This window comes from Biomphalaria glabrata, chromosome 7, assembly GCF_947242115.1.
Source record: "Biomphalaria glabrata chromosome 7, xgBioGlab47.1, whole genome shotgun sequence".
NCBI classification, from domain to species: domain Eukaryota; kingdom Metazoa; phylum Mollusca; class Gastropoda; family Planorbidae; genus Biomphalaria; species Biomphalaria glabrata.
In genome coordinates, this window is record NC_074717.1 from 45097472 (window position 1) to 45122848 (window position 25377).

The 25377-nt window shown below is 33.7% G+C and overlaps 1 protein-coding gene across 3 annotated transcripts; it reads left to right on the top strand.

Moving 5' to 3' along the window:
* Window positions 1-674: 674 nt before the first annotated feature.
* LOC106062753 (uncharacterized) lies at window positions 675-25377 on the top strand. 3 transcript variants are annotated; one of them, XM_056035592.1, is made up of 15 exons: window positions 675-761; window positions 1979-2219; window positions 3034-3426; window positions 4598-4686; window positions 5552-5671; window positions 16785-17079; window positions 17660-17778; window positions 18042-18116; window positions 19512-19687; window positions 21822-21959; window positions 22567-22621; window positions 23065-23244; window positions 23345-23464; window positions 23943-24077; window positions 24186-25377. In XM_056035592.1, exons 2-15 carry the CDS (start codon window positions 2033-2035, stop codon window positions 24930-24932), a joined length of 2829 nt encoding a protein of 942 aa, XP_055891567.1. In that variant the 5' UTR covers window positions 675-761; window positions 1979-2032; the 3' UTR covers window positions 24933-25377. The 3 variants fall into 3 exon arrangements, with proteins under 3 accessions (XP_055891567.1, XP_055891566.1, XP_055891568.1); XM_056035591.1 differs by lacking the exon at window positions 675-761 and adding an exon at window positions 791-935; XM_056035593.1 differs by lacking the exon at window positions 675-761 and adding an exon at window positions 1008-1384.

Here is a 25377-nt window from a genome sequence, read left to right on the forward strand (position 1 = left end):
TGACCTGCAATATATGTGGAAGGGAGTGTCTCTCCAAAATAGGGCTCCACAGCCATACGAAAAAGTGTTCGAGATGAACCATAGTCGTTCTACGACTGAAGAAGGCCGATAGTAATAATTTTAATTTATTATTGCTACTTTATTTTTTATCTTCTTCCCTGAAGAATTTCTAAATTGAGTGGTTTTACTATTCGCTTGTTATATGCTAAATCTCACGCTCACGGCTCTATTTTGCGTATGTTCTAGGTCATGTTATCTTAAGTTAAGTTATCTTAAGTTAAGGGGTCCCAAACTGAGGACGTATATTCTAATATTGGCGTAACCATGGCGTAACCGAGATTAAATATCAATTTAGCTTTATGTTCTTGTTTGATTTGTAAAAATTTCTTTTAATATATCATAAAACTTTAATTGTTTAAATATTATTTTGACAATAAGTTTGAATAAGGGGATTCTATGATCATTTTTCATTTATCATAACACTTAGATATTTAGAATTTTAGTCTTTGTAGCTGATTTACCACGAAAAAGACACGCAGTTTTAACCTATAAATTTTATATATTTTAATTATAAATATTAGATTTTAGATTTATTTTAGATTAGATTTTATTTTAAATTCAAAGAGGGAAATGTTTTAAAAGAAAAGTCTAACTTTAAAGTGCTGAAAAACCTGGAAACTGCTGGCAAATAACGGTAAAAAAAAATGTATACTCGTTAACCCATCACTATAGAAAAAAATTTAAAGATTTTTTGGTTATTTGTGAGTAACTTTGATCTGTTTGCCATACTAGATTCTAAGTATTGAATTTTCTTTTTATCATTGAACTGCATATGTAAAACATGACTTTACATAAAAAGCCATAGAATCAATTATTTCTGATCACTAAGCGAATTGTTCATGTTGTGAACATAAACAAGATGGCGTTGAGGCTAAGTTTGTTACTTTTTTTAACTTCTACTATAGAAGTCTAGGTAGATAGATCTAGATTCTAGATTAGTAGATTGTAACAGTAGATCTAGTCTTGCTTACTGGATCTATAGATCTAGATCTACTTTTAGACGAGTTACTAGTCAAGACTTAGTCTTAGATCTAGAAATTCTGATCTAGATCTAGATTCTTTTATAATTCCAGATCCCATAGCACCAACAACACAAACAGAAACACTGAAGTGAATCAGCAAACACTCAATAATAATAAGTTTAAATAAGTTATAAGTCAATTAACAATTCACTCAGTCACAGTCACAACTCATTGCATTGAAACATCAGAAATAATTAGAATAGAACCATGAATGGCATGAAGTATGATGAAGAATCACAAAGTCAAAGCACCAGGAGAGCCTCAGAGAGGGTCAAATTACAGTATATAACTAATTATATGAGGTATAGTTATAGGTACATATAGCACACATACATCTGTATCAGGCGTGTTATTCATACAACCATCTGACTGTTAACTAAGAATTAGTTATCTGTGGCTTTTTTTTCACACTTAAGTTATCAGCATATTGATGTTTGACAGTTGGGGGGGGGGGGGGGGGATTTTTTTTCTATCATAGGAAAGTCAAGAAAAACTGCACGAGTGATATTTTAAAATTTCTTTTTCAGAAAGTTTTGAGTCAATATTGTTGCAGATGCCTTTCACTAACATGGTGTACATTTTAGAAAATGAAATGAATTCTTCTACTTAAAAATATTGACATTTTTCAAACACAGCTAACAATGACATTTTATTTGGTTAATATTTAAACGTGGATTGATAGCTATGGTGAAACTGCAACTTTTCAATTTTTGTCCCCTGTCAGGATGTACAACCGTCTTGTCAGGACTTTGGGGGTAGGGGTTTGCCCCACAGTTTGAGAAATGCAGCATTAGGTTAAAAATTCTATGCAAGCTTATACATGAAAAGGTTTTTTAATTGACCATTTATGCATTGTCATAGCTTGATCCTTTTTTAATTTTTTTTTTTTTTTACAGCAACAATGATATGACAAGAGTTGAGACGAGCTCTATTTTTCAAAAGATTTGAAGATGGACTCTGATGTTTTGAGGCTGGAAGAGTATATGGATGTTTTGTACAGATGTAAATTTTGTCCATTCACATGTAGTCAGTCTTCTGAGATGAGCTCGCATGTACGAGCTAATCATCTATCCATTTTAATATCGACACACAACAACAGTCCTACGTCTAGAAATTGTGATTTGAAAGAAGAGTGTGGTAGGTTCTCTTAATTCTAATTCTATCCATATGATCTATGCTGTAGAGGTACTTGTCATAATTTAGTTATGTCAGGGTTACCTTTTTACTTGTATTAATGACCAATAGGGGTTAGGCCTTCTGACAGACGAGTAAACACTATAGTAGTATAGCATTAAACAACATGCATTAAACTTAAATATTTAAATCATTTGTGCAATGAGTGATTAAATAACAAAGGCATGTTTAACAATTTTATGTAAAATAATGCTTACAAAATATACAAGAATTGGGTAACTAACCGCATAACATGTAGGTGCACTTTGGACAGGCCATGCTATTATGCTACCAATGCTCTTTACAGCCGCCACACAGTACTAACACCTCTAAGGACATGTAAAATCCATGTTGAATCATGAAAGAGCAGCTACCTTGATATATAACATACAATTAAGTTACCTGAAATTGGAGAACCAAAAAGACGCAGATCTGTGCACAGCCTACAGCATCAATACAATTGACCAGCAAATTATTCACAAAATGTGCAAATAATAATTGATTCCCAAGAAATACAAGATATTCACCATGGATCCCAGCGTGCACAGTCACAGTGAAATTGACAGAGGATAATACCTTGTTAAAATGGTGTTACCCAGGATGGAAGTGCTTCAATCCTAACCGCTGGGAGAAATCCATTTTAGTAGTTTCATGAGTTGGCATTAGTTTCAGCTCTTGATGGGCTTCATAAAAATAACAATAAAGCACTTTAATCTGAATTATAATTTTATATATATGTAATGACTTTTATTTATTTGTCTTTTTTTTTTCATTTCAGTTTCTTTCGCTCCTTTGGCAATACCAGTTAGTCAAGGGGGACCTCTTAATTTAAGCAATAACTCAACTCCTGACCTAACAGAACTTATCAATTTAGTGAAGCCACCTGATGGAAACAACAGAAATCATGCCCAGGCCGACCCAGGGAGTCATTTTTCTCCTGGAGATGCCTCTCAGTATCACACGTCACTCGGCACTTGTCTCCCTGTGTCCATGGTAAATGGGGACTGTTTATCGGATAACGACAATCTGAAATCTTCGGTACTACAGCTACATCCTGGGCAGACTCACTTGTCCTCATTGTCTCAACCTTTTAGTTCCAATTCTGTGGTGTCAGCTGACTTGGATGTCTCTCAGCCATATACTGTCATGGCTATACACTTACCAAATTTACGTAAGAGATTTGTTTAATGTCTAGGGTAAAACAAGAAAAATATAAAACATACTTTAAAAAAAACAAAAAAACAAAGCTTACATCAAGTGTAGTTCTATCAGTTAGTTTTGGTATATAAATTTGTAATAGATCTAGACTAACAACAATAAATCTAAATCTATTTTTAACATTTGTTTTTGCTTAGTGCAATTTTATGCTTTCTCCTATCACTTGTCTGGACCAGTAGGAAAGGGGTTGGGGGAGAAAGAAGGGGGTATCTGGCTTTTTAAGTGCACTTATAAAAAAAATGCATGTCCTGAATTTAAACTCGAGGGCTAAGGCCAATACACTTACCGCTCGGCCGGGGGATCACTTATGAAAATATAAGGTTTTATATTTATCTATTGTTAGCTTCAAACTTTAAAGGGGACTAATTCATCTTATACCACTGTCAGGGTTATGTTAAGGCCTTAGCTCGTTTGCCCGGGCCCATGACATTTAACCATGTACCTTCGTGCTTGCAATAAATAAGTGACTCACTGTTGACAATGTAAATATTTAATGATATGAATATAAGTTATGATGACAAACTAATGGAGTAGTGACATTGAATTTGGAACATTCTAATATTGTGAATCTATTAATTAAACAGTAATTCTACACCTTACTATCCGACCACGTGACACATAAATGCTCGCAATCACACCAAAACACACTGCTGAATCTAGTACTTAGTGTAGAACTCCAATCCCATACTAACTCCCTGTAAAGACAAAGTAAAGACAAACTAAAAAGGTCTAGTAGACTATCACTATGGCATCGAAACAACTGCGAAACGCAGTTATGCCTTAGATACTCACCCTAAACAGGGGAACACAGAAGAATCTCAACAAACGTTACACCAGCATAACAAAAACACTCCATCAGCTTACAAGCAAGGCAACAAAAAGAAAGTGCGTTCAAAAATAGTGCACTTAATACACATTGGTGCTAAAATGCCATAACCTACGCACCGACAACCACCACATCAGTCAGTACAATTACCAATAGTAAATAAACTCATTGTTGTTTTTTTATTCTTGTATTGTCAGGTAAAAGGAATAATAAGCTTTGTATGAAAAGAAAAACAAAAAACATTTTTAGCCTGTAAGTATAGGTATAAATATATATATATTCTATTTTTTTCCCACAGCTTTGAATGGATCTAATTCAGTTTCACAATATGTTATGGGAACAAACGATGTAGAGACTGTTAACATTTCAGATCATTCAGAAACGAAGGTACTGTCAGATATGTCAAAATATACATGTTTAAGAAAATAACTATGTGTTTAATTTTATTTCTAAAAGAGCTTCATGATTTCTTGTCTTTATTTGTGTCTGGTATTTTTTAAAATCCTGTTAGTTTTTTTGGTTTTAAATTTTTGTCGGGGGTGGGGGATGGGAGAATGTTTACTATTAATATTGTGTGGGTATTCATGTTTTCTTTTTAGAAAATAAATTGCGCATTTATTTCTTATTTTTGTACTTCAGATTTTTGTGTGTGAATTTGTTTATATAGCCCATTGTAATAAGTCTTTACTTATCAGCTCTACTACAAGGAAATCCAAGTATTTGACTAAGGAATAAATGCTAGACAACATCAACCTAACAGGAATGCCAAGAAAGATTATTTTTTTCTCTCTTGGGATTACTTTGCCTCAGGTTTCACTTCTGCTGGGGAAATTAAGGCTTAAAGAGACAGAATAATGAAATGATTGTGTTTAAATAAGCTTTAGGCTGATAGGGGGCTTTTTAGACAGGTTTTAAAAAGCCAGACTTTTATTTCTAGCTATTAGAGAAATCCTTTCCTTTTGTGAAGTTCTGAGAGCTCACAAAAATAGATCTCAAATAAAAGACATTCATCTGCTCATTTTTTGCCTATATTTAGTTATGGATATGGTGATTCCCCTTGGATTATCTATTGCGTCATTTAACTCTCCACTCTATAACCACCACATCTATTTAGCTGAATCAGTTATTTTACTCTCTGTTTAGTTTGGTTAAACAAAGGATTGGTTGTATGTGTTTTTCTTACTGATTACCTAATTGGCCAGATAACATTGCCCAATACCAATATCAATGATCAATCTCCCTTGTGTTCAAGGAGTTTTTGCTGTGTGGACTGTGTAAGCTTGCTTTCACTACCATGGAGGAATGTCAGACACACATGCAGCTTGAACACAAAGAACTAATGCAAGGGAGTGGGATTAGCATTGGAGTGCAGGTAATTGTAGATCTACTTAGACATTTCTCTTAACTATTGGAGTGCAGGTAATTGTAGATCTACTTAGACATTTCTCTTAACTATTGGAGTGCAGGTAATTGTAGATCTACCTAGACATTGCTCTTAACTATTGGAGTGCAGGTAATTGTAGATCTACCTAGACATTGCTCTTAACTATTGGAGTGCAGGTAATTGTAGATCTACCTAGACATTGCTCTTAACTATTGGAGTGCAGGTAATTATAGATCTACTTAGACATTTCTCTTAACTATTGGAGTGCAGGTAATTGTAGATCTACTTAGACATTTCTCTTAACTATTGGAGTGCAGGTAATTGTAGATCTACTTAGACATTTCTCTTAACTATTGGAGTGCAGGTAATTGTAGATCTACCTAGACATTGCTCTTAACTATTGGAGTGCAGGTAATTGTAGATCTACCTAGACATTGCTCTTAACTATTGGAGTGCAGGTAATTGTAGATCTACCTAGACATTGCTCTTAACTATTGGAGTGCAGGTAATTATAGATTGTCACCACCTCAAAGTTGGTGCCATAGAGTAGAAACCCTAATTCTGTATTGTGTATGTTAATTCCATATTGTGAATCTTATTCACAACCCATGTTGCACTAAGGTGAACACTTTTGACCTGAGGTGAACCAGGGAGTTAAAGAGAGTCAGTCCACATAGAGAGCTTGTAGCAAGCACTTGTATTGAGTCACTTAAGATATAAGCAGTAGAGTTAGATGTTTAAAGTAGTTGGTTATAGAATAGTACTAAGTTGTGATATTCGTATATTACTGTTGGATTAATACTGACCATTCCTGGGTCGAATTGTATGGTGTATTCACTATGTGGTGTTATATTAAACTTATTGTATCTGCTACACCCAGCGTCATTTCATTATTCAGTGATTTGTAACAAGAACCCAATGTCACCACCACGCCTACATTGATAACCACAGCCACATCCATAACATATAAAATAAATCAGTGACATTTTTGGTGTCAGAAGTGTCCAAAGTGCAAGTCATTTATTGTCAGAAAACGACATTTAATGGTGTCAGAAGTGTCAGCAAACAGCATTTATAGTGTTAGAAGTGTCAGCAAACGATATTTTATGATATCAGAAGTGTCAGATCTACTAACTTAAAGGATTTATGAGCACCAGAGGAACAAATCAAGAATTTTTTTCTATTGCTGTCAGAAGTATTTTAATACTACAGTTACTTACAGTAACATTTATACTGATATTTTTTGAAGTTGGCAAGTGAACTATTTAGTAAACACAGGAAAAAGTAACTCTAGAATTTTTTTTACACAAATCATGGCGCCACTCATCAAGCTAGAAAGCTAAGATCTGATTATAGTATTTATAGACTCTACTATTTTTCTCATTTGGTCGTTCAGCGACACATTCAACATTATAGAGATGACCTAGATCTACATTTATTGAGACCAGCACACAATTTTTCAAGTGAGATTCACGTGATCCAAGAGTGACATTATTCATTATTATTATCTTCAGCTAGTCTAACACTCTAACAAAAAACAGAGCTGAAATTGAAAGTTAACTGTGCCTACTATTTTAACTTGTACTTCAAGATTGAACTTTACATGAATTGCAACTAATCCAGAATTTATTAAATTTTTTTTGACTACACACTTGGTATCTAGATCTACTACTACATGTCATGTTGACCTGCCATGACACAGTTACCGTTAGTGAGCTATTTTTTCATCTGGGATGAACTGAACAATTTGAACTGTTCCTGTGTGAGCTGTATTTTCAACTTTTCCAGTTGACTACTGTCCTAAGTGTCATTTATCTGGAAGCCTGATTTATGTGGTTGTACTTTTACACCAGTTGAGATAGCTTTAGGAGCACAGCATTGTTCAAAGTTACTTTAACATCCTAAGCGAAAGAGATCAAACATGATAAGCTGAGACAACCTGATACTACAACCTGTGTGGGTGAAACTAGACAACCGTGATACTACAACCGGTGTGGGTGAAAATATAGTACTACAAGTCATTCAAGGCATCATTTGAAGACAGCTGATATATGGTCAGTCGAAGTAGCTGACATATTCAAGAATCATCTACATCGAGTGCTCGTCATAATTCTAATGACACACTCATATTGTCGCTGTCTAACAGCACATTTAATAAGAGAGCGCTCTCACTCTTAGACCCCTCTTGTCGTCACTACCTAAGGTCATTTTTAGTTATTTATATTTGTTTCAGCAACTGTACGAAACAGTGGATTACCTATCAAGCACATGAATTATTTATTGGATTACTTGTCAACTATATGAATTGTTTAATGGATTATCTGTCAAACATATGAAGTATTTATTGGATTATTATTGTTCAAGAACTTGAGTACCGTATCATTTAACATTGTACTGTGAATTTAACAAGTGGATTACTTATGAACTGTACTATTCTACTGTGGATTTAACAAGTGGATTACTTATGAACTGTACCATTGTGCTGTGGATTTAACAAGTGGATTACTTATGAACTGTACCATTGTGCTGTGGATTTAGCAAGTGGATTACTTATGAACTGTACTGTGGACATATTTTATGTGGAGCATCACCGGAACTTTATGTACAAGTCAAGCATCAAGTGAATATTTAAGGGAAGTAACTTTAATTACCCTTAGTATTATCAGTATTGATTAGTTCTCTTTGAACTACACCACAATTTTTTTCATTGTTTACATTTGTATTTATATATACATTTGACTTTAGGGACTAAATTTAATTATCTATTGAGTCTGAGCATTTATATTTTTTTCAAGTAAGCATCCAGGTATTGGTAGGGACTCTTTAGATAAAGTAAATACTTGATCGTATAGCTGTATTAGTTAAGTTTGTATTTCGTCAAGTATCTATCATATTGTTAAACTCTTGTATTGATATTGTCTTGTTTACATTTGTTGAATTTTCTTTTGCGTCATAGTTATTTCTCATTGTAATTCTTTTGTCTACTATTTCTACTATCTTGTAATGTCTCTTTAAAGCAGACTGTTTAGTATCTATAGTGTATTTATGTTTGTGTAATTACTTATTAATATATATATTTATTTTACTTCTTATTTCAACCTATTTTTTATTATTATCAACACTACACTACACACTTGATAAACTATGGGATATATTTTGATTTGAGATTGACAAGATTTATATTGTATATACTCTTCAAACACATTCAACTATTTTGATACTATTGATACATTGATCACTATTTATCAGACTAATAAGGCTCACATAATTGTGAATTATTTGTTGCAATAAATTTTTACATTGCAAGTGGAGATACTAAAAATACATAATCACATAATTGATCAGTAAAGTATTACATTACGAACTAGACAAAGTACCAAGAATAATTTAAGATACCTCATAACCTCAATTGTTTCGCACAAAATATATATCTACTATTATCTGTAATTGCTATTTGAGCAATAATAATTATTTATTGTACAATATTTCAATAACAACTACCTAGTGCACACATATCTATCAATCAACTATATTACTAATTTGAATCTTTGAAAATGGCTGAATATGAAAAACTAATAGAGATAGTGGAAAAACTAAAGTTAAAAGAAGATGATAGAGCTGCATTCATTAAAATTGAAATAGATAGAATTAGGGTAGAAAAAGACAAGCAACGGGAAGAAAGGCTACATGAAAGAAGACTGAGAGAGAAAGAACAAGAAAACGTAGAGAAAGAAAAAGAACGCCAGCATGAAATAAAATTAAAAGAACATGAAGAAAAAATGGCAAAACTAGCAAAAGAAAATAAAGACAATTCAGCAAGTCAAACTTCATCTCATCATCAGTATCATAGCAAATTTAGGAACTTTGACCCAAAAGAAGACACATTGGAAAATTTCATTATTCAATTTGAATACATCTGTCAAACAGCAAATATGAATAGTGCACAAATGGCTCAACAACTGCTAGCTAACCTAAGTGGTGAACCACTAAACATCATCGACACACTAACTATGGAGCAAAGAAAAGACTACAACACAGTAAAACAAAGACTAATTGAACATTTTGGCAAAACGGAGGAGCACTATCGAAAACTTTTTAGGGAAATAAAACTAGCCAAGAATGCAGATTTAAAAAGAACAATACATGACATGCGCCAGAACATGACAAAGTGGCTACAACTCGCAAACTGCAACTTAGATGACCCCAAACAGATCTTAGATTTTTTTCTCATTGAAAATGTGTTAATAAATGTCACAGATGCAGCATTCTCATTCCTGAAGGAGAGAAAAATAAAAAATGAAGCTGAATTGATATCAAACTTAACAACATACAAGGACTCCCACCCAAACATCACCATTGACAAAAGGGAATTGTACAATGTAGCTGCAACAGTGACAGAAAACCATCCAAGAACTACAAATAAATTTAAATATGCCAAGAGCATACAATGTTTTTTCTGTGGCATATTGGATCACACCAAAGCAGAGTGCAGAAAGAGAATGGCATCAGAAAAACAACAACATGTAAATAGAAACCATAGATATGGAAGAGATAACAGAACCTTCCAGAGCTTCAGTCCTAACTACAATAGATCCTATCAACAACAATATAACAGAAGAACATGGCAAAGCTACAGTCCAACTAACAGTAGATCACATCAAACAAACAGAAGATGGCAAAACAACAGAATGTCTAGAAGAGACCAATTTCAAGATAGACAACATACTTACCACAATAACAATCATACCAGACAAAACATAGCAGCTGTAGCAACTGAAAGACCAATAGAATATGAAACAGTACCATAGAAAAAGAATGTTTAGCCATAGTGTGGTGTACACTGCGACTAAAAAGACATCTGTTAGGCAGATTTTTCCTAATATTTACAGATCATAAACCATTAACCACTCTAAATGTTAAAGCAAATACTAATAGTAGAATTACAAGATGGACCATGATCCTAGCTGATTTCCATTTTGAAATAAAACAAATAAAAGGGAAAGATAATGTTATTGCTGATTTTATGTCCAGATATATTCAAGATAATCAGAATGACTTAGATAATGATCTATGTCATGTTAGTCAAAACTTGTATTGCTAAATGTCAAAGATTTAAGATTCACACCTTAAAGTAAAAAATTATTTTTACAACCAACTATGAGCATTATTCTGTAAACATTGAGCATTATTCTGTAAACATTGAGCATTATTTTGTAAACATTGAGTACTATTTGTAAACATTGAACTAGAACTAAGACTTCATTTTTTAAAAAAAAACTCTATTTGTAAACAAACTTTGGAATTTGATTACTTCATTGTAACCTACATTTTTTTCACATTCTTTTGTCAACAAGAAAAACATTTTTGTACTCAACAATGTAAACAAACATTGAATTTTTTTCCCAACTTATTCAGTACCTAGCTTAATTTTTCCATGCAATGTAAACATTATTTTTTCTCATTGTATTGAGAACAACTTGGACAAAAAATTTTTTCTACAGCTATTGTAAACAAGATTGCAAATTTTTTTACTATGTCATTTATCACAATTATATAACTTAGTCACATTTTTCAATACTATTGATAAAAAGGAGATTGATTCATAATGTAACTTATTTATTTAATGTCAATTAGTGTAATCAAATATTGACATACACTTGTATTTTTTTGAAAACATTTTTGTCAAACTATTCTTATGGACTATATTTTTTGTAACAATCATTGATGTAAACAAGAAGATTGTTGTACAAACTTTTTGATATTTCAAGTGCTGAAAGAGACACTTGATATTATTTTTTAAATTGGACTTACACATTTTTTTTCACAACAGATTAAAATAAATACAACTAAACCATTATGATGTTATGCTTGTATGTATATGCTTGAACAAATTAATGTAACCTCAAAGATTGTATCACAACTGACACATTTTCTCAGTTGAAGTTTTTCGACAAAGATTTTTTTGAACTTTGTACTCAATAATTATTTGATAAACAATGTAACATTAAACTTTTGCCATTACTAGCTACAAATTATTTGAATTGTCATATGGAGAAATACTTAATTGAAACATAAGGTGCATGCAAAAAGCACTATGAAGGATACTTATTATTTTGATTTGATGTTCATACTTTTGATCCAATATTTTGATACTTGAATTATACATATTTACTTGTGTAATATTAATGCACAACAATTTTTTATGGAGATATCAAACCTCATATTGAAGTAAACAGATACATTGAATTTGTAACAATGATCATTAAACAATTTGATGTTGAATTTTGACACATATTTTGAATTTTTCTATACTTATCACTTACATATTGAGACTTACTTGTAACATTTTCTACATGATTTGTACATATTGTACTATTGGTGTTAAAAAAAAAACCCAGACTTCTAACATTTCTATAGTGTCAAAGATTTTTTTATAAATAGATATTGTGAATAAAAACTTGTATTAATTTTTCACATTGTGACATAGGAGATTGTCATTGAAATTTTTGTCACACTTTGCACATATTATTATGAAAAAGACTTGTAAATATTGAACTTTGAACATTGATGTATATATTAGAACTACATGTAAAGAATTATTTGAGATGTAAAGTATTTGACTCAGAGAATTATTTGAATTGCCTTACAAGAACATGATGAATTAGAGAATTTTGCCCTTGTATGAATTTTTTTGATTCAGCAAATATTTTGTGTAACACTGTCATATTATATATTTTATTTCAAGTTTGTAGTTCTATTTGAACTCTGCAATTGTACATTTTATAGACCCCAAGAATTCCAATCGATCCTACTTATGATAATTATGTCGTCAAGCTGAAAAAAATTTCTTCAAAATTTTTTTCAAAAGGGGGGTGATAGGTAATGTCACCACCTCAAAGTTGGTGCCATAGAGTAGAAACCCTAATTCTGTATTGTGTATGTTAATTCCATATTGTGAATCTTATTCACAACCCATGTTGCACTAAGGTGAACACTTTTGACCTGAGGTGAACCAGGGAGTTAAAGAGAGTCAGTCCACATAGAGAGCTTGTAGCAAGCACTTGTATTGAGTCACTTAAGATATAAGCAGTAGAGTTAGATGTTTAAAGTAGTTGGTTATAGAATAGTACTAAGTTGTGATATTCGTATATTACTGTTGGATTAATACTGACCATTCCTGGGTCGAATTGTATGGTGTATTCACTATGTGGTGTTATATTAAACTTATTGTATCTGCTACACCCAGCGTCATTTCATTATTCAGTGATTTGTAACAAGAACCCAATGTCACCACCACGCCTACATTGATAACCACAGCCACATCCATAACATATAAAATAAATCAGTGACATAGATCTACTTAGACATTTCTCTTAACTATTGGAGTGCAGGTAATTGTAGATCTACTTAGACATTTCTCTAAACTATTGGAGTGCAGGTAATTGTAGATCTACTTAGACATTTCTCTAAGCTATTGGAGTGCAGGTAATTGTAGATCTACTTAGACATTTCTCTAAACTATTGGAGTGCAGGTAATTGTAGATCTACTTAGACATTTCTCTAAACTATTGGAGTGCAGGTAATTGTAGATCTACTTAGACATTTCTCTTAACTATTGCAGTGCAGGTAATTGTAGATCTACTTAGACATTTCTCTTAACTATTGGAGTGCAGGTAATTGTAGATCTACTTAGACATTTCTCTTAACTATTGCAGTGCAGGTAATTGTAGATCTACTTAGACATTTCTCTTAACTATTGGAGTGCAGGTAATTGTAGATCTACCTAGACATTGCTCTTAACTATTGGAGTGCAGGTAATTGTAGATCTACTTAGACATTGCTCTTAACTATTGGAGTGCAGGTAATTGTAGATCTACCTAGACATTTCTCTAAGCTATTGGAGTGCAGGTAATTGTAGATCTACTTAGACATTTCTCTTAACTATTGGAGTGCAGGTAATTGTAGATCTACTTAGACATTTCTCTAAGCTATTGGAGTGCAGGTAATTGTAGATCTACTTAGACATTTCTCTAAACTATTGGAGTGCAGGTAATTGTAGATCTACTTAGACATTTCTCTAAACTATTGGAGTGCAGGTAATTGTAGATCTACTTAGACATTTCTCTAAACTATTGGAGTGCAGGTAATTGTAGATCTACTTAGACATTTCTCTAAGCTATTGGAGTGCAGGTAATTGTAGATCTACTTAGACATTTCTCTAAACTATTGGAGTGCAGGTAATTGTAGATCTACTTAGACATTTCTCTAAGCTATTGGAGTGCAGGTAATTGTAGATCTACCTAGACATTTCTCTAAACTATTGGAGTGCAGGTAATTGTAGATCTACTTAGACATTTCTCTAAACTATTGGAGTGCAGGTAATTGTAGATCTACTTAGACATTTCTCTAAACTATTGGAGTGCAGGTAATTGTAGATCTACTTAGACATTTCTCTAAACTATTGGAGTGCAGGTAATTGTAGATCTACTTAGACATTTCTCTAAACTATTGGAGTGCAGGTAATTGTAGATCTATTTAGACATTTCTCTTAACTATTGGAGTGCAGGTAATTGTAGATCTACTTAGACATTGCTCTTAACTATTGGAGTGCAGGTAATTGTAGATCTACTTAGACATTGCTCTTAACTATTGGAGTGCAGGTAATTGTAGATCTACTTAGACATTGCTCTTAACTATTGGAGTGCAGGTAATTGTAGATCTACTTAGACATTTCTCTAAACTATTGGAGTGCAGGTAATTGTAGATCTACTTAGACATTTCTCTAAGCTATTGGAGTGCAGGTAATTGTAGATCTACTTAGACATTTCTCTAAACTATTGGAGTGCAGGTAATTGTAGATCTACTTAGACATTTCTCTAAGCTATTGGAGTGCAGGTAATTGTAGATCTACTTAGACATTTCTCTAAACTATTGGAGTGCAGGTAATTGTAGATCTACTTAGACATTTCTCTAAACTATTGGAGTGCAGGTAATTGTAGATCTATTTAGACATTTCTCTTAACTATTGGAGTGCAGGTAATTGTAGATCTACTTAGACATTGCTCTTAACTATTGGAGTGCAGGTAATTGTAGATCTACTTAGACATTGCTCTTAACTATTGGAGTGCAGGTAATTGTAGATCTACTTAGACATTGCTCTTAACTATTGGAGTGTAGGTAATTGTAGATCTACTTAGACATTTCTCTTAACTATTGCAGTGCAGGTAATTGTAGATCTACTTAGACATTTCTCTAAGCTATTGGAGTGCAGGTAATTGTAGATCTACCTAGACATTTCTCTTTAACTATTGGAGTGCAGGTAATTGTAGATCTACCTAGACATTTCTCTTAACTATTGGAGTGCAGGTAATTGTAGATCTACCTAGACATTTCTCTTAACTATTGGAGTGCAGGTAATTGTAGATCTACCTAGACATTTCTCTTAACTATTGGAGTGCAGGTAATTGTAGATCTACCTAGACATTTCTCTTAACTATTGGAGTGCAGGTAATTGTAGATCTACCTAGACATTTCTCTTAACTATTGGAGTGCAGGTAATTGTAGATCTACCTAGACATTTCTCTTAACTATTGGAGTGCAGGTAATTGTAGATCTACCTAGACATTTCTCTTAACTATTGGAGTGCAGGTAATTGTAGATCTACCTAGACATTTCTCTTAACTATTGGAGTGCAGGTGATTGTAGATCTACCTAGGCATTTCTCTTAACTATTGGAGTGCAGGTAATTGTAGATCTACCTAGACATTTCTCTTAACTATTGGAGTGCAGGTGATTGTAGATCTACCTAGACATTTCTCTTAACTATTGGCGTGCAGGTAATTATAGATCTACCTAGACTTTTCTCTTAACTATTGGAGTGCAGGTGATTGTAGATCTACCTAGACATTTCTCTTAACTATTGGCGTGCAGGTAATTATAGATCTACCTAGACTTTTCTCTTAACTATTGGAGTGCAGGTGATTGTAGATCTACCTAGACATTTCTCTTAACTATTGGAGTGCAGGTAATTGTAGATCTACCTAGACATTTCTCTTAACTATTGGAGTGCAGGTAATTGTAGATCTACCTAGGCATTTCTCTTAACTATTGGAGTGCAGGTAATTGTAGATCTATTTAGACATTTCTCTTAACTATTGGAGTGCAGGTGATTGTAGATCTACCTAGGCATTTCTCTTAACTATTGGAGTGCAGGTGATTGTAGATCTACCTAGACTTTTCTCTTAACTATTGGAGTGCAGGTGATTGTAGATCTACCTAGACATTTCTCTTAACTATTGGAGTGCAGGTAATTGTAGATCTACCTAGGCATTTCTCTAAGCTATTGGAGTGCAGGTAATTGTAGATCTACCTAGGCATTTCTCTAAGCTATTGGAGTGCAGGTAATTGTAGATCTACTTAGACATTTCTCTTAACTATTGGAGTGCAGGTAATTGTAGATCTACTAGGCATTTCTCTTTAACTATTGGAGTGCAGGTGATTGTAGATCTACCTAGACATTTCTCTTAACTATTGGAGTGCAGGTAATTATAGATCTACCTAGACATTTTTCTTAACTATTGGAGTGCAGGTAATTGTAGATCTACTTAGACATTTCTCTAAACTATTGGAGTGCAGGTAATTGTAGATCTACTTAGACATTTCTTTTAACTATTGGAGTGCAGGTAATTGAAGATCTACCTAGACATTTCTCTTAACTATTGGAGTGCAGGTAATTGAAGATCTACCTAGACATTTTTCTTAACTATTGGAGTGCAGGTAATTGAAGATCTACCTAGACATTTTTCTTAACTATTGGAGTGCAGGTAATTGAAGATCTACCTAGACTTAACTATTAGGATTGGAGTGCAGGTAATTGAAGATCTTATCTTATATCTACCTAGACTTAACTATTAGGATTGGCATTGGAATGCAGGTAATTGTAGATCTACCTAGGCTTGAATATTAGGGTAGCTTGAACTATTTAGAGTGGTAATCATTTAGTGTTAGTCAAACATGCTTGTCTTTCAGTGCTATTAGATAGTAGATAAATAGTCCCTATATAGTATTAAACTAATAGCTAGTGATTTTGCATTCATCTTAGGCAGGTGGCGCCAAAAGAGGAAGGAAACGTAAATCTGAACAGCAGCATAAGATCAAAACTGAATCATACATAGACACGGAAGATATTGAGTGGCTTCCTAGTGTTGCAGATAATAGTAGGACAACGCATCCAGATGGCAGTTTAAGACGTAGGATTAAACCCCCTCGTGCCCTAAAAGAAGATTATGTGCTTGGTAAATGTGCCAGAAAACGTCTCCGTGAATCATGTATGAATCTTGGTTACAAAATTGTATGTCCTATGATGAGCTGTAAAGCAAAATTTAAGACTGATTTAGGTGAGTTCCCCTACAAACAACAATTTAAGACTGTTAGGTTTTGTTGGGTTTTGTTTTTTTACATTTAATTTTTTTTTTCTCCTCATATTGATCCAACATTTAGTGTTTGTGTAAACTCTATACAATCTGCAACTTTCAAATTGCCAAACTTAAAAAGTTTTCTAGATATACTAAATAAAAATTTTGATATTAAATGGATACCTAGTGATAGTTACTGGTATTTTAGAAAACAAAAACTTGTGGTTAAACATCCATCCATCCATGTGGCGCTACAGCCCATGGAGGGCTCTGGCCCGCTTTAGAACATCTCTCTATTCTGATCTATTCTGTGCTTTAAGTCTCCATGCATGAACTAGTGGCTAAACAGTGAATTATTAAAGGCTTTAGTGCCTTTAATAGTGAATAACTTCGGTGTAGATCAATGTAAATGACTAAAGCATTAAAGCTACAATATTTTATTAACCATAAAGATTCCTAAGTCTAAATTGTTCTCTCTGATTGAAGTTTTCCCTTGCTCAATGTTTATGTTCTACTTGTATTCAATACACATGTATTCAGTGCACATTTTGTTGTTGTTTAGGTCTACACATCCATTTGTCTTGCCACAACATGGACAATGCTGCCTTTACTTGCATGAAATGTCAAGCCCCCCATGAGTTTTGGAAACACTTGAGAATACACTTATGGAAAGAACATAAGGTAGGATACCTGACATTAGTTGGGGAAAAAAAGTAAAGGCGGCTGGTCATTGTGCTGGCCACATGACACCCTCGCTAACTGTAGGCCACAGAAACAGATGACCTTTAATCATCTACCCCATAGATCGCAAGGTCTGAAAAGCTTTACTTTTTTTTTTTTATACAAGGTAGATAGAACCTTTGATTTCTGAAGTTTTGCACTTAGTCAATGCTTGAAGACATCTTCTAGAAAAATTTTTTAAAGTATTGATCTTCTTCCCTCAGGTTGACTGTGATTTATTTCAATGTGATCAGTGTGACTATAAGACAGACACTCATCACAAAATGAGCATACACAAGGTAATGAGCTTTTTTTTTTTTTTTTTTTTTTTTTTTTTTTTTTTTTTTACAAAGCTTATATCAACTAACTCTGTTCTTCTGTCTCACTTGTAAAAAGTTTGAACATATTTTTTCTCCTATTTCCCATTCTCAGATTAAGTTAAACATGATTAATTATTGAAGCTATCAAGACATGAATCAATAAAATACACTAACTTATTAGTTAATTAATTGTTGGTGATCTATTCATTTTGTTTGATTTTAAAATTAGGGGGAAAAATGCTATTTAATGAGAGGTGTGGATGTACATATGGATTTAATCCCCTTATTACATTTTGACACATTTTTATCCCACTTGTCATTCTCGGATCAAGTTGAAATTTTGCATAATATTAATAATCAATGACAATAAACAAATCAATCCAAAAATTGACCAATTAGTTAATGATTTATTACCAATTAATTTTGTTTTATATAGCAGAAGGGGCACTATACCCTGTAATTTTCAGATAAATGGCACTAACTAGTGGTTCTTTCCTTAAATTGTTGTTGTTTTTTTTTTAATTTTTTTTTTTATTTATGTATATTTTATTGAGTAGGTAGAATGTCAGGATGACATGCTAGCCCATATACAGCATTAGCATTAGTAGTAGATCTAAATGAGATTCAGTAGGCCTACAGCAGCAGGTATTAAATAGAGTCAGTAGGCCTATAGCAGCATGTATTAAATAGAGTCAGTAGGCCTATAGCAGCAGGTATTAAATAGAGTCAGTCGACCTATAGCAGCAGGTATTAAATAGAGTCAGTCGACCTAGAGATTGTTTTGATAGCTGCAGATATGAACTAGAACCTGTTTTTATACATAGGTTAGTTTCCTAATGGTTAATGATCTTTCAAAATAAAATTTAGATCAATAGAATTGTTCATGAGAATCTGAATAAAAAAATGACAATAGTTTAACTAAAGCAACTTTTTTGGTGGACTTTAAATATTTAAAATTCACATATATTATAATAAAATAATATTGTAATCACAACAAATTTCCATAAGGATCAATAAAGCAGTCTTAGTTGACTTTTAAAATTTAGTAGCTTATTTATTGAGACCATCAAGTTAAAAATAGACTTTAAAAACTTTTTTTTTTTTAATTTTTGTTTTTATGAAGGGAGGCATTTTTTTTCCTGAGGTCAAGACTGCTTTTCTATTTCTCATATTTGTATTATTGTCTGTGTAAATATGGATTTTCCTTTTTCTCACTTGTATATTATAGACTGTGTATATCTCAAATCCACATAGACTGTGTGTATATCTAAAATCCACATAGACTGTGTATATCTCAAATCCAATATAGACTGTGTGTATATCTCAAATCCACATAGACTGTGTGTATATCTCAAATTCTACTGTTTCTTTCAGGAAATCCATACTAATGTGAAACCATACACCTGTGATATTTGTAACAAAGGCTTTCGACAAGCTTCCCAGATGAAGAACCACCAAGTTATCCATACCAATAGAGAGGAGAAGTGTAGCTCTAGGGGATGGTTCTCTTCCAAATCTTGTGATATCTGTGATAGAGTTTTTGCCAACAGGTAACACTCAGGAAAACAATATTATATTATGAATCCATTCACTTTAAATGCAGTATTTCAGTTATATTCTTATGTGGTAAGAAGTAACAATTGCTTACAAAGCTTATATCAACTCTGTATGGTACAAATGTTGTACACATTTGATAGGGTTTTTATTTTTCATTTTGTTTCTTATTTCTACTAAGAGAAGCCATAAATAGGATAGGGACTTTAGATCTGTTTTAAATGTATATAGATCTACATTTTGTTTAATTTCTTGTATTGATTTATGGTTGAGATGTATTTTATAATTTTCATTTGAAAAGAAAATTTGAGAAAAGAGTAATCGCAGAGTTGCCTACAAGTACGGTCCTGCGTATTTTGTATGCATATGGACACAATAATACGCGAGTACGGTTTACCATCTGAAAATACGCATTTCCCTCGCAAGAGCAAAAAAAAAAAAAAAAATTAAATAAAGAAAAAGAAAAAAAAAAGTAGTTCTTGCTAATCACATATATAGATCAGTGCATAAATGCCTGGAAATGGGACTATTCTTATTAGATCTTTTTTTTCCGCGCGAAGATTTAAATGTTTACTATATCTTACTGATCTAAATAAAGCGGAGTTACTCTCAATGGGAATTAATTGATTGATTAGTTCTAATTCATCTAGACTGGATCTAGAACCAGAGATATTTTACGATGTCAGGCATCTGTAATAGAATTTAAGTAGGCTTAAATCTAGATTTATAATTAATATCTAGATCTAAAAAGATCTAAAGATTTATTGATCTCCTTTCTTACCCTTTATAGTTTATGGAATCTTAAATAAAAAAAGGGGCAAAATTGGCTTTTCTAACTTTATTTAGGTCTAGATTTAGACTAGATGATAGAAGGGCTGAGGTTTTAATAGAAGAAATATTGGTTGAGCTTAATCTCTCTCTTAGCATAATAAGGGGGAATCAAACTGATGTTCCCTGACTTGCAGAACATATCTTCTGTGGCAGATCGAAAGCCTCTGTTATAGTCACTTGCGACTAGCTATAGGTTCCATTACTTATTAAGGCTTAAACTCATTTAGGAAAATACACATTTGCCACTCAAAATACACATTTCCAGGTCTGTGAATACACATTTCCAGGTCTGTGAATACACATTTCCATTTTGGCATGTAGGCATCTCTGGTAATTGTCATTTGCTAAGGAGTTGATGTGATGAATATCTTTTAATTGTTAAATATTTTTATGGTCTTGGGTCACATCATACTATAAATAAAGTATCCAAGTGGTATTAGTTTCCTTAAATGATGTCAGTAAAGTACGTACCCTCTTCGGACTTTGTGATTCATAGGGCAGACAGGTGTCAATTTTCTGAGATAAACTGGAAATCCGAGTTTTGGGGGCACAATTTTTTCCCCCTCTGGGTTTGTCCTCTACAATTTTGTTAAAATCCAGGGTTGACTGGTTAAAATTTCTTTGCATTTTCTCCATTAATCTTAGTTTGCTAGTTCTGATAGCACGAGCCGCCATTTTTAAACAAAATCAACCGGTTTTAAAGCTCGTGGCTCGCAAGCCTTTACATGTGCACTAAGCTTTATTTATTTATTTTTTTAGAATGTAAACATTCTATATGGTAGGTGCCTCGATTTAGAATTTTAGCTCTAGAGTCTAGATTTAAGACCTAGAAATAGATCTGATCTAGACTGTAAACCAACAAATGCCAGGTACCCATAAGAGCTTGGGGACAGAGGCTTCATCCATAAAATCCTGAAATTCAAAATCCCAGTCTTCACCAAGATTTGAACCTTGGATCCCTCTCTTTGCAAGCTAACCGCTTTACCACTGCCTTACCACTCAGCTACCATGTTACACCCCCCTACCAAAAATGATATCAGGCTAATTATGAAATATTTTACAAATCAAAACCTGCTGGGAATAAAACCTTGTCATACATTGGTAGCTCACTGATGTTATAGAAAAGTTAAAAATCATAAACATTGATGCTACCAGCTTGATAGTTTCCTGTTTCACTTAGCTGTCACTAATGACATTCACTGATGCTAATTTTCATTTGCATATAGAAATGAGTCCAACTGACCTTTAAAAATGTGTTTAAGTCTTGTAACTTTGGTTTAATACTTTATTCTATTTCAGCAAGTGCCTTAAAAAACACAAGGAAGCTGTACATACAAACCATAAACCTTTTGAGTGCATGTACTGTAATCATACCACAGCAAGGAAGGCCATGATGGAGTTACATATACGTACTCACACTGGAGAGAAGCCTTTCAAGTCAGTAGCAATAGCTTTAGATTTTGCCTTGGAATAAATATGACTAGAGATAGTTTATTATTTTATACATGATGTTGCCAACTGTGAATATCTTAGAGAAATGACTAGTGTTAGTTTATTACTTTCTACTTTCTATATATTTGTTACATCTCTTGGAAATCAAATATTCTGAAACTATGTAGACTAGTTCTCTCACCACAGTTCTCCTCAGGGTTCTTCTATAACTCTGTGACATTGTTTCTCTTTAACTGAACATTTTTGCTCATTCTGAGTATTTAGTGGAACACTTTGTTTATTTTTTTAGAGAGATTAATTCACGTGGTAGCCCACTATTATTCCAGTAGTTTGTGGAACACCTGTTTAGGCATCTAGTGTTTCGCTGAACACTATTTGGGAATCATTGATCTATGAAATCACTAAAAGAAAACTGGTATTAACACACACAAACTTTATTTGGTTATCATGACACATAGTGTCAATATCTCTCTCTAAAATGTACACACTTCCAGTCATTCTCTCATTCATTCCACCTGACCTATACAATTAAAATTAGATGATGCACACACACTTTCATCTGTGACAAAATTATTTGTGTTTATCTTCACAGATGTGACATTTGTCCTTACAGTACTGGGGATCATAATTCCATGCGACGACACAAAGTAATGTATTTATATCTAGATCATTGCACGATAAATGTTAATGTATTTTATATTTTGTTGCAATGTGGTTGAGCGGAAATGCGCTTGGTTTCTGAACAGGGAGTTCTGGGTTCAAATCCTGGTGAAGACTGGGATTTTAAATTTAGGAATCCTTGGGCACCTCTGAGTCCACCCAGCTCTTATATGTACCTGACATTAGTCGGGGAAAAGTAAAGGCGGTTGGTAGTTGTGCTGGCTACATGACACCCTACCCTCGTTAACTGCGGGCCAAAGAAACAGATGATCTTTACATCATCTGCCCCATAGATCTCAATGTCTGAAGGGGAACTTTACTTTTCTTTTATATTTCTATATATTTCTATTAGTTTAAAAAAAAATGATCTTATTATATACTAGTGACTTAAGAAATAATTTTTGCACACCTGTGTTGTTATTGCCCACAGATGCGTCACACTGGCCAGAAACAGTATCGTTGTACTCAGTGCCCGTACACGTGTATTCAAAGTATTTCCTTAAAGCAGCACATGAGACACAAACACCCGGGGACATCCGCAGGCATCTTCCAGTGTTCACGTTGTCCATTCCGCACCATCAATCAATGTATATATAGTAACCACATGCAGGTGTGTAGAACCCTTAATTCTGCTCAGTAAGTTATAAGGTGCTAGGGTTAGGGTTAGAACACACAAAAGCTGATTCTTTTCTTTCTTTGACCTTAACTAGGACCATAAGAAAGGACTGATTCCAGATAAAATAATTCCACCCAGAATTGAACTTCCAAAAGTCAAAAAGTATCCATCAAGATCACAGTCTGGTAAACGTCAATCGGGAGGTGCAACTCTGGTAAGATTTTCTTGACTTTCTTTTATCTACTGCAGTCAGACAGATGTCGTGAGCACATTTTTTTTTCTTTTGGAGTAACGACTAAGAAATTATTGTATAGGTGTTTTTTTTCCCCCGATACTTTGACAACAGGATTTATTTGGTGAAGGAGGAGTTGGCTGGACAGAGGGCAAAAAAAGGAGTGGTGAATGGTAGGGTGGCTAGTGGTGAATGGTAGGGTGGCTAGTGGTGAATGGTAGGGTGACTAGTGGTGAATGGTAGGGTGACTAGTGGTGTATGGTAGGGTAGAAAGTGGTGAAAAGAAAACAGCATAGAGGGGGCCTTAGTGAAAGCAGGGAGTGCTAAGTTGTCTTAATGGCTAGACTGATTGATATTGAGTTTCATAGCTGTGTTTTGTCATATTATAACCTATATTTTGACTCTAACTTGTATTCAACACATATTTTAACAATTTCAACACATTTGTTTCTCCTTTAAGGTTGAACCATTATTAATGAAACATCCTCAGTTCCATGCTGTCCTACCAGGCAATGAGCCTACACCTTTAACCAGCTTGACTGGAGAGCTTACCTCTTCTTCAGGGGAAACACAATCGGAAGTTTTTACTATGCAGGTCAGTGCAGGTTCAATGAAAATTGGTGAGGGCATTCTTTGAAAGAAAAAAAACACATAATTTAATATATTGTATATCATTAGCTAAATCTGTTTTGTTTATTTCTAGGTGACAATGTTGGCAGAAGGAGACACTCAGATAAGTGCAGATGACATGAACAGATTGTCTGAAAGCGCTGGACTCATGGCATCAGGCATCACACCGTTTCAGTTAATCTATGCAACTTTATCAACTATTTCTGAGCAGGGAGAAGCTGCCAGGGTTGGTGAAGGTAGATCAGCATTGCTTACTGCCGAGCTTGTAGGAGGCATCCACACAGCAATTCTAAGCTCCATGCAAGATGGCGTTACTGTACATTCTATCACTTATCACCTCCCCCGAGCCCCTGCAACCGAAGAGCAAATAAATGTGGGCGTGAATGGACTTTTACAAAAGATCAAGGTTGAAAAGAAGGATGGCTCGGAAGAGGAGGACTCTCAGAGGGAGTTTGAAGGAGGAAGTGCCTTGTCACAAAACTTGGTGGTTGCAGATGACCCTCACAAGTGTGATGACCTGTTTTACTTGAGTGGTGCTGAGAAGAACTCTGAACCCGTAACTGGGGACAGAGTGGAACACAATGTCCAGCAGGCGGTGAGCGGTGATAGAACAGAACACAACATCCAGCTGAAAATGAATATGAAAAAGAGATTGGAAACTAGAACAGAATCCAGTGCTCTCAGGGCAATGCTGGAGTGTCGAGACAAAATGACAATATTAACTAATGACACCAGTGACGTCAGTTTTCTGTCAGATTTCTTAGAACCTCATCCTATAGACCCCTCGTCACAGGTTTTCACAACCAACGTGGAAGGCTGAGGTTTGTGTCACAAGATGGACTTAGCTCAGGGACTACTGCTTGTTAATTTATTGCTTTTTTTGAAGCAAATGATCTGTCCAACTATGGTAATGAATATGTTTTAGGGAAGTTCAAGGTTATGCCAAACAGACTTGTTTTATTTCATGTGGTTGTAATGGAAGGTTTATGAATCAGATTACTGGAATTAGGTTCCTCAGAAAATGTTAGAATAGTTACTTGAACCAATTATATAAAAAAATCTCTGGCTCAACCAACCAGACATATATATATATATATATATATATTGAGTAATGGTTTAGGCCTATTGGCTCTATAATGTTAATATGTTATCTTTTTTTTTTATATTTGTGTAATAATTGGGTAATTAAAATTTAAATTGCTCTTTTTCAAATTAATGAAGCTAAAAAAAAATATACTAGGGCTATAAACTTAAAAACAATAGGC

Excerpts from the sequence above, each read along its gene's own strand:
- LOC106062753 (XM_056035592.1), top strand. The coding sequence starts at position 2,033 with ATGGACTCTGATGTTTTGAGGCTGGAAGAGTATATGGATGTTTTGTAC. Across the intron at positions 23,245-23,344 it reads TATATAGTAACCACATGCAG|GACCATAAGAAAGGACTGAT; the intron begins GTGTGTAGAACC and ends GACCTTAACTAG. Across the intron at positions 23,465-23,942 it reads AATCGGGAGGTGCAACTCTG|GTTGAACCATTATTAATGAA; the intron begins GTAAGATTTTCT and ends TTCTCCTTTAAG.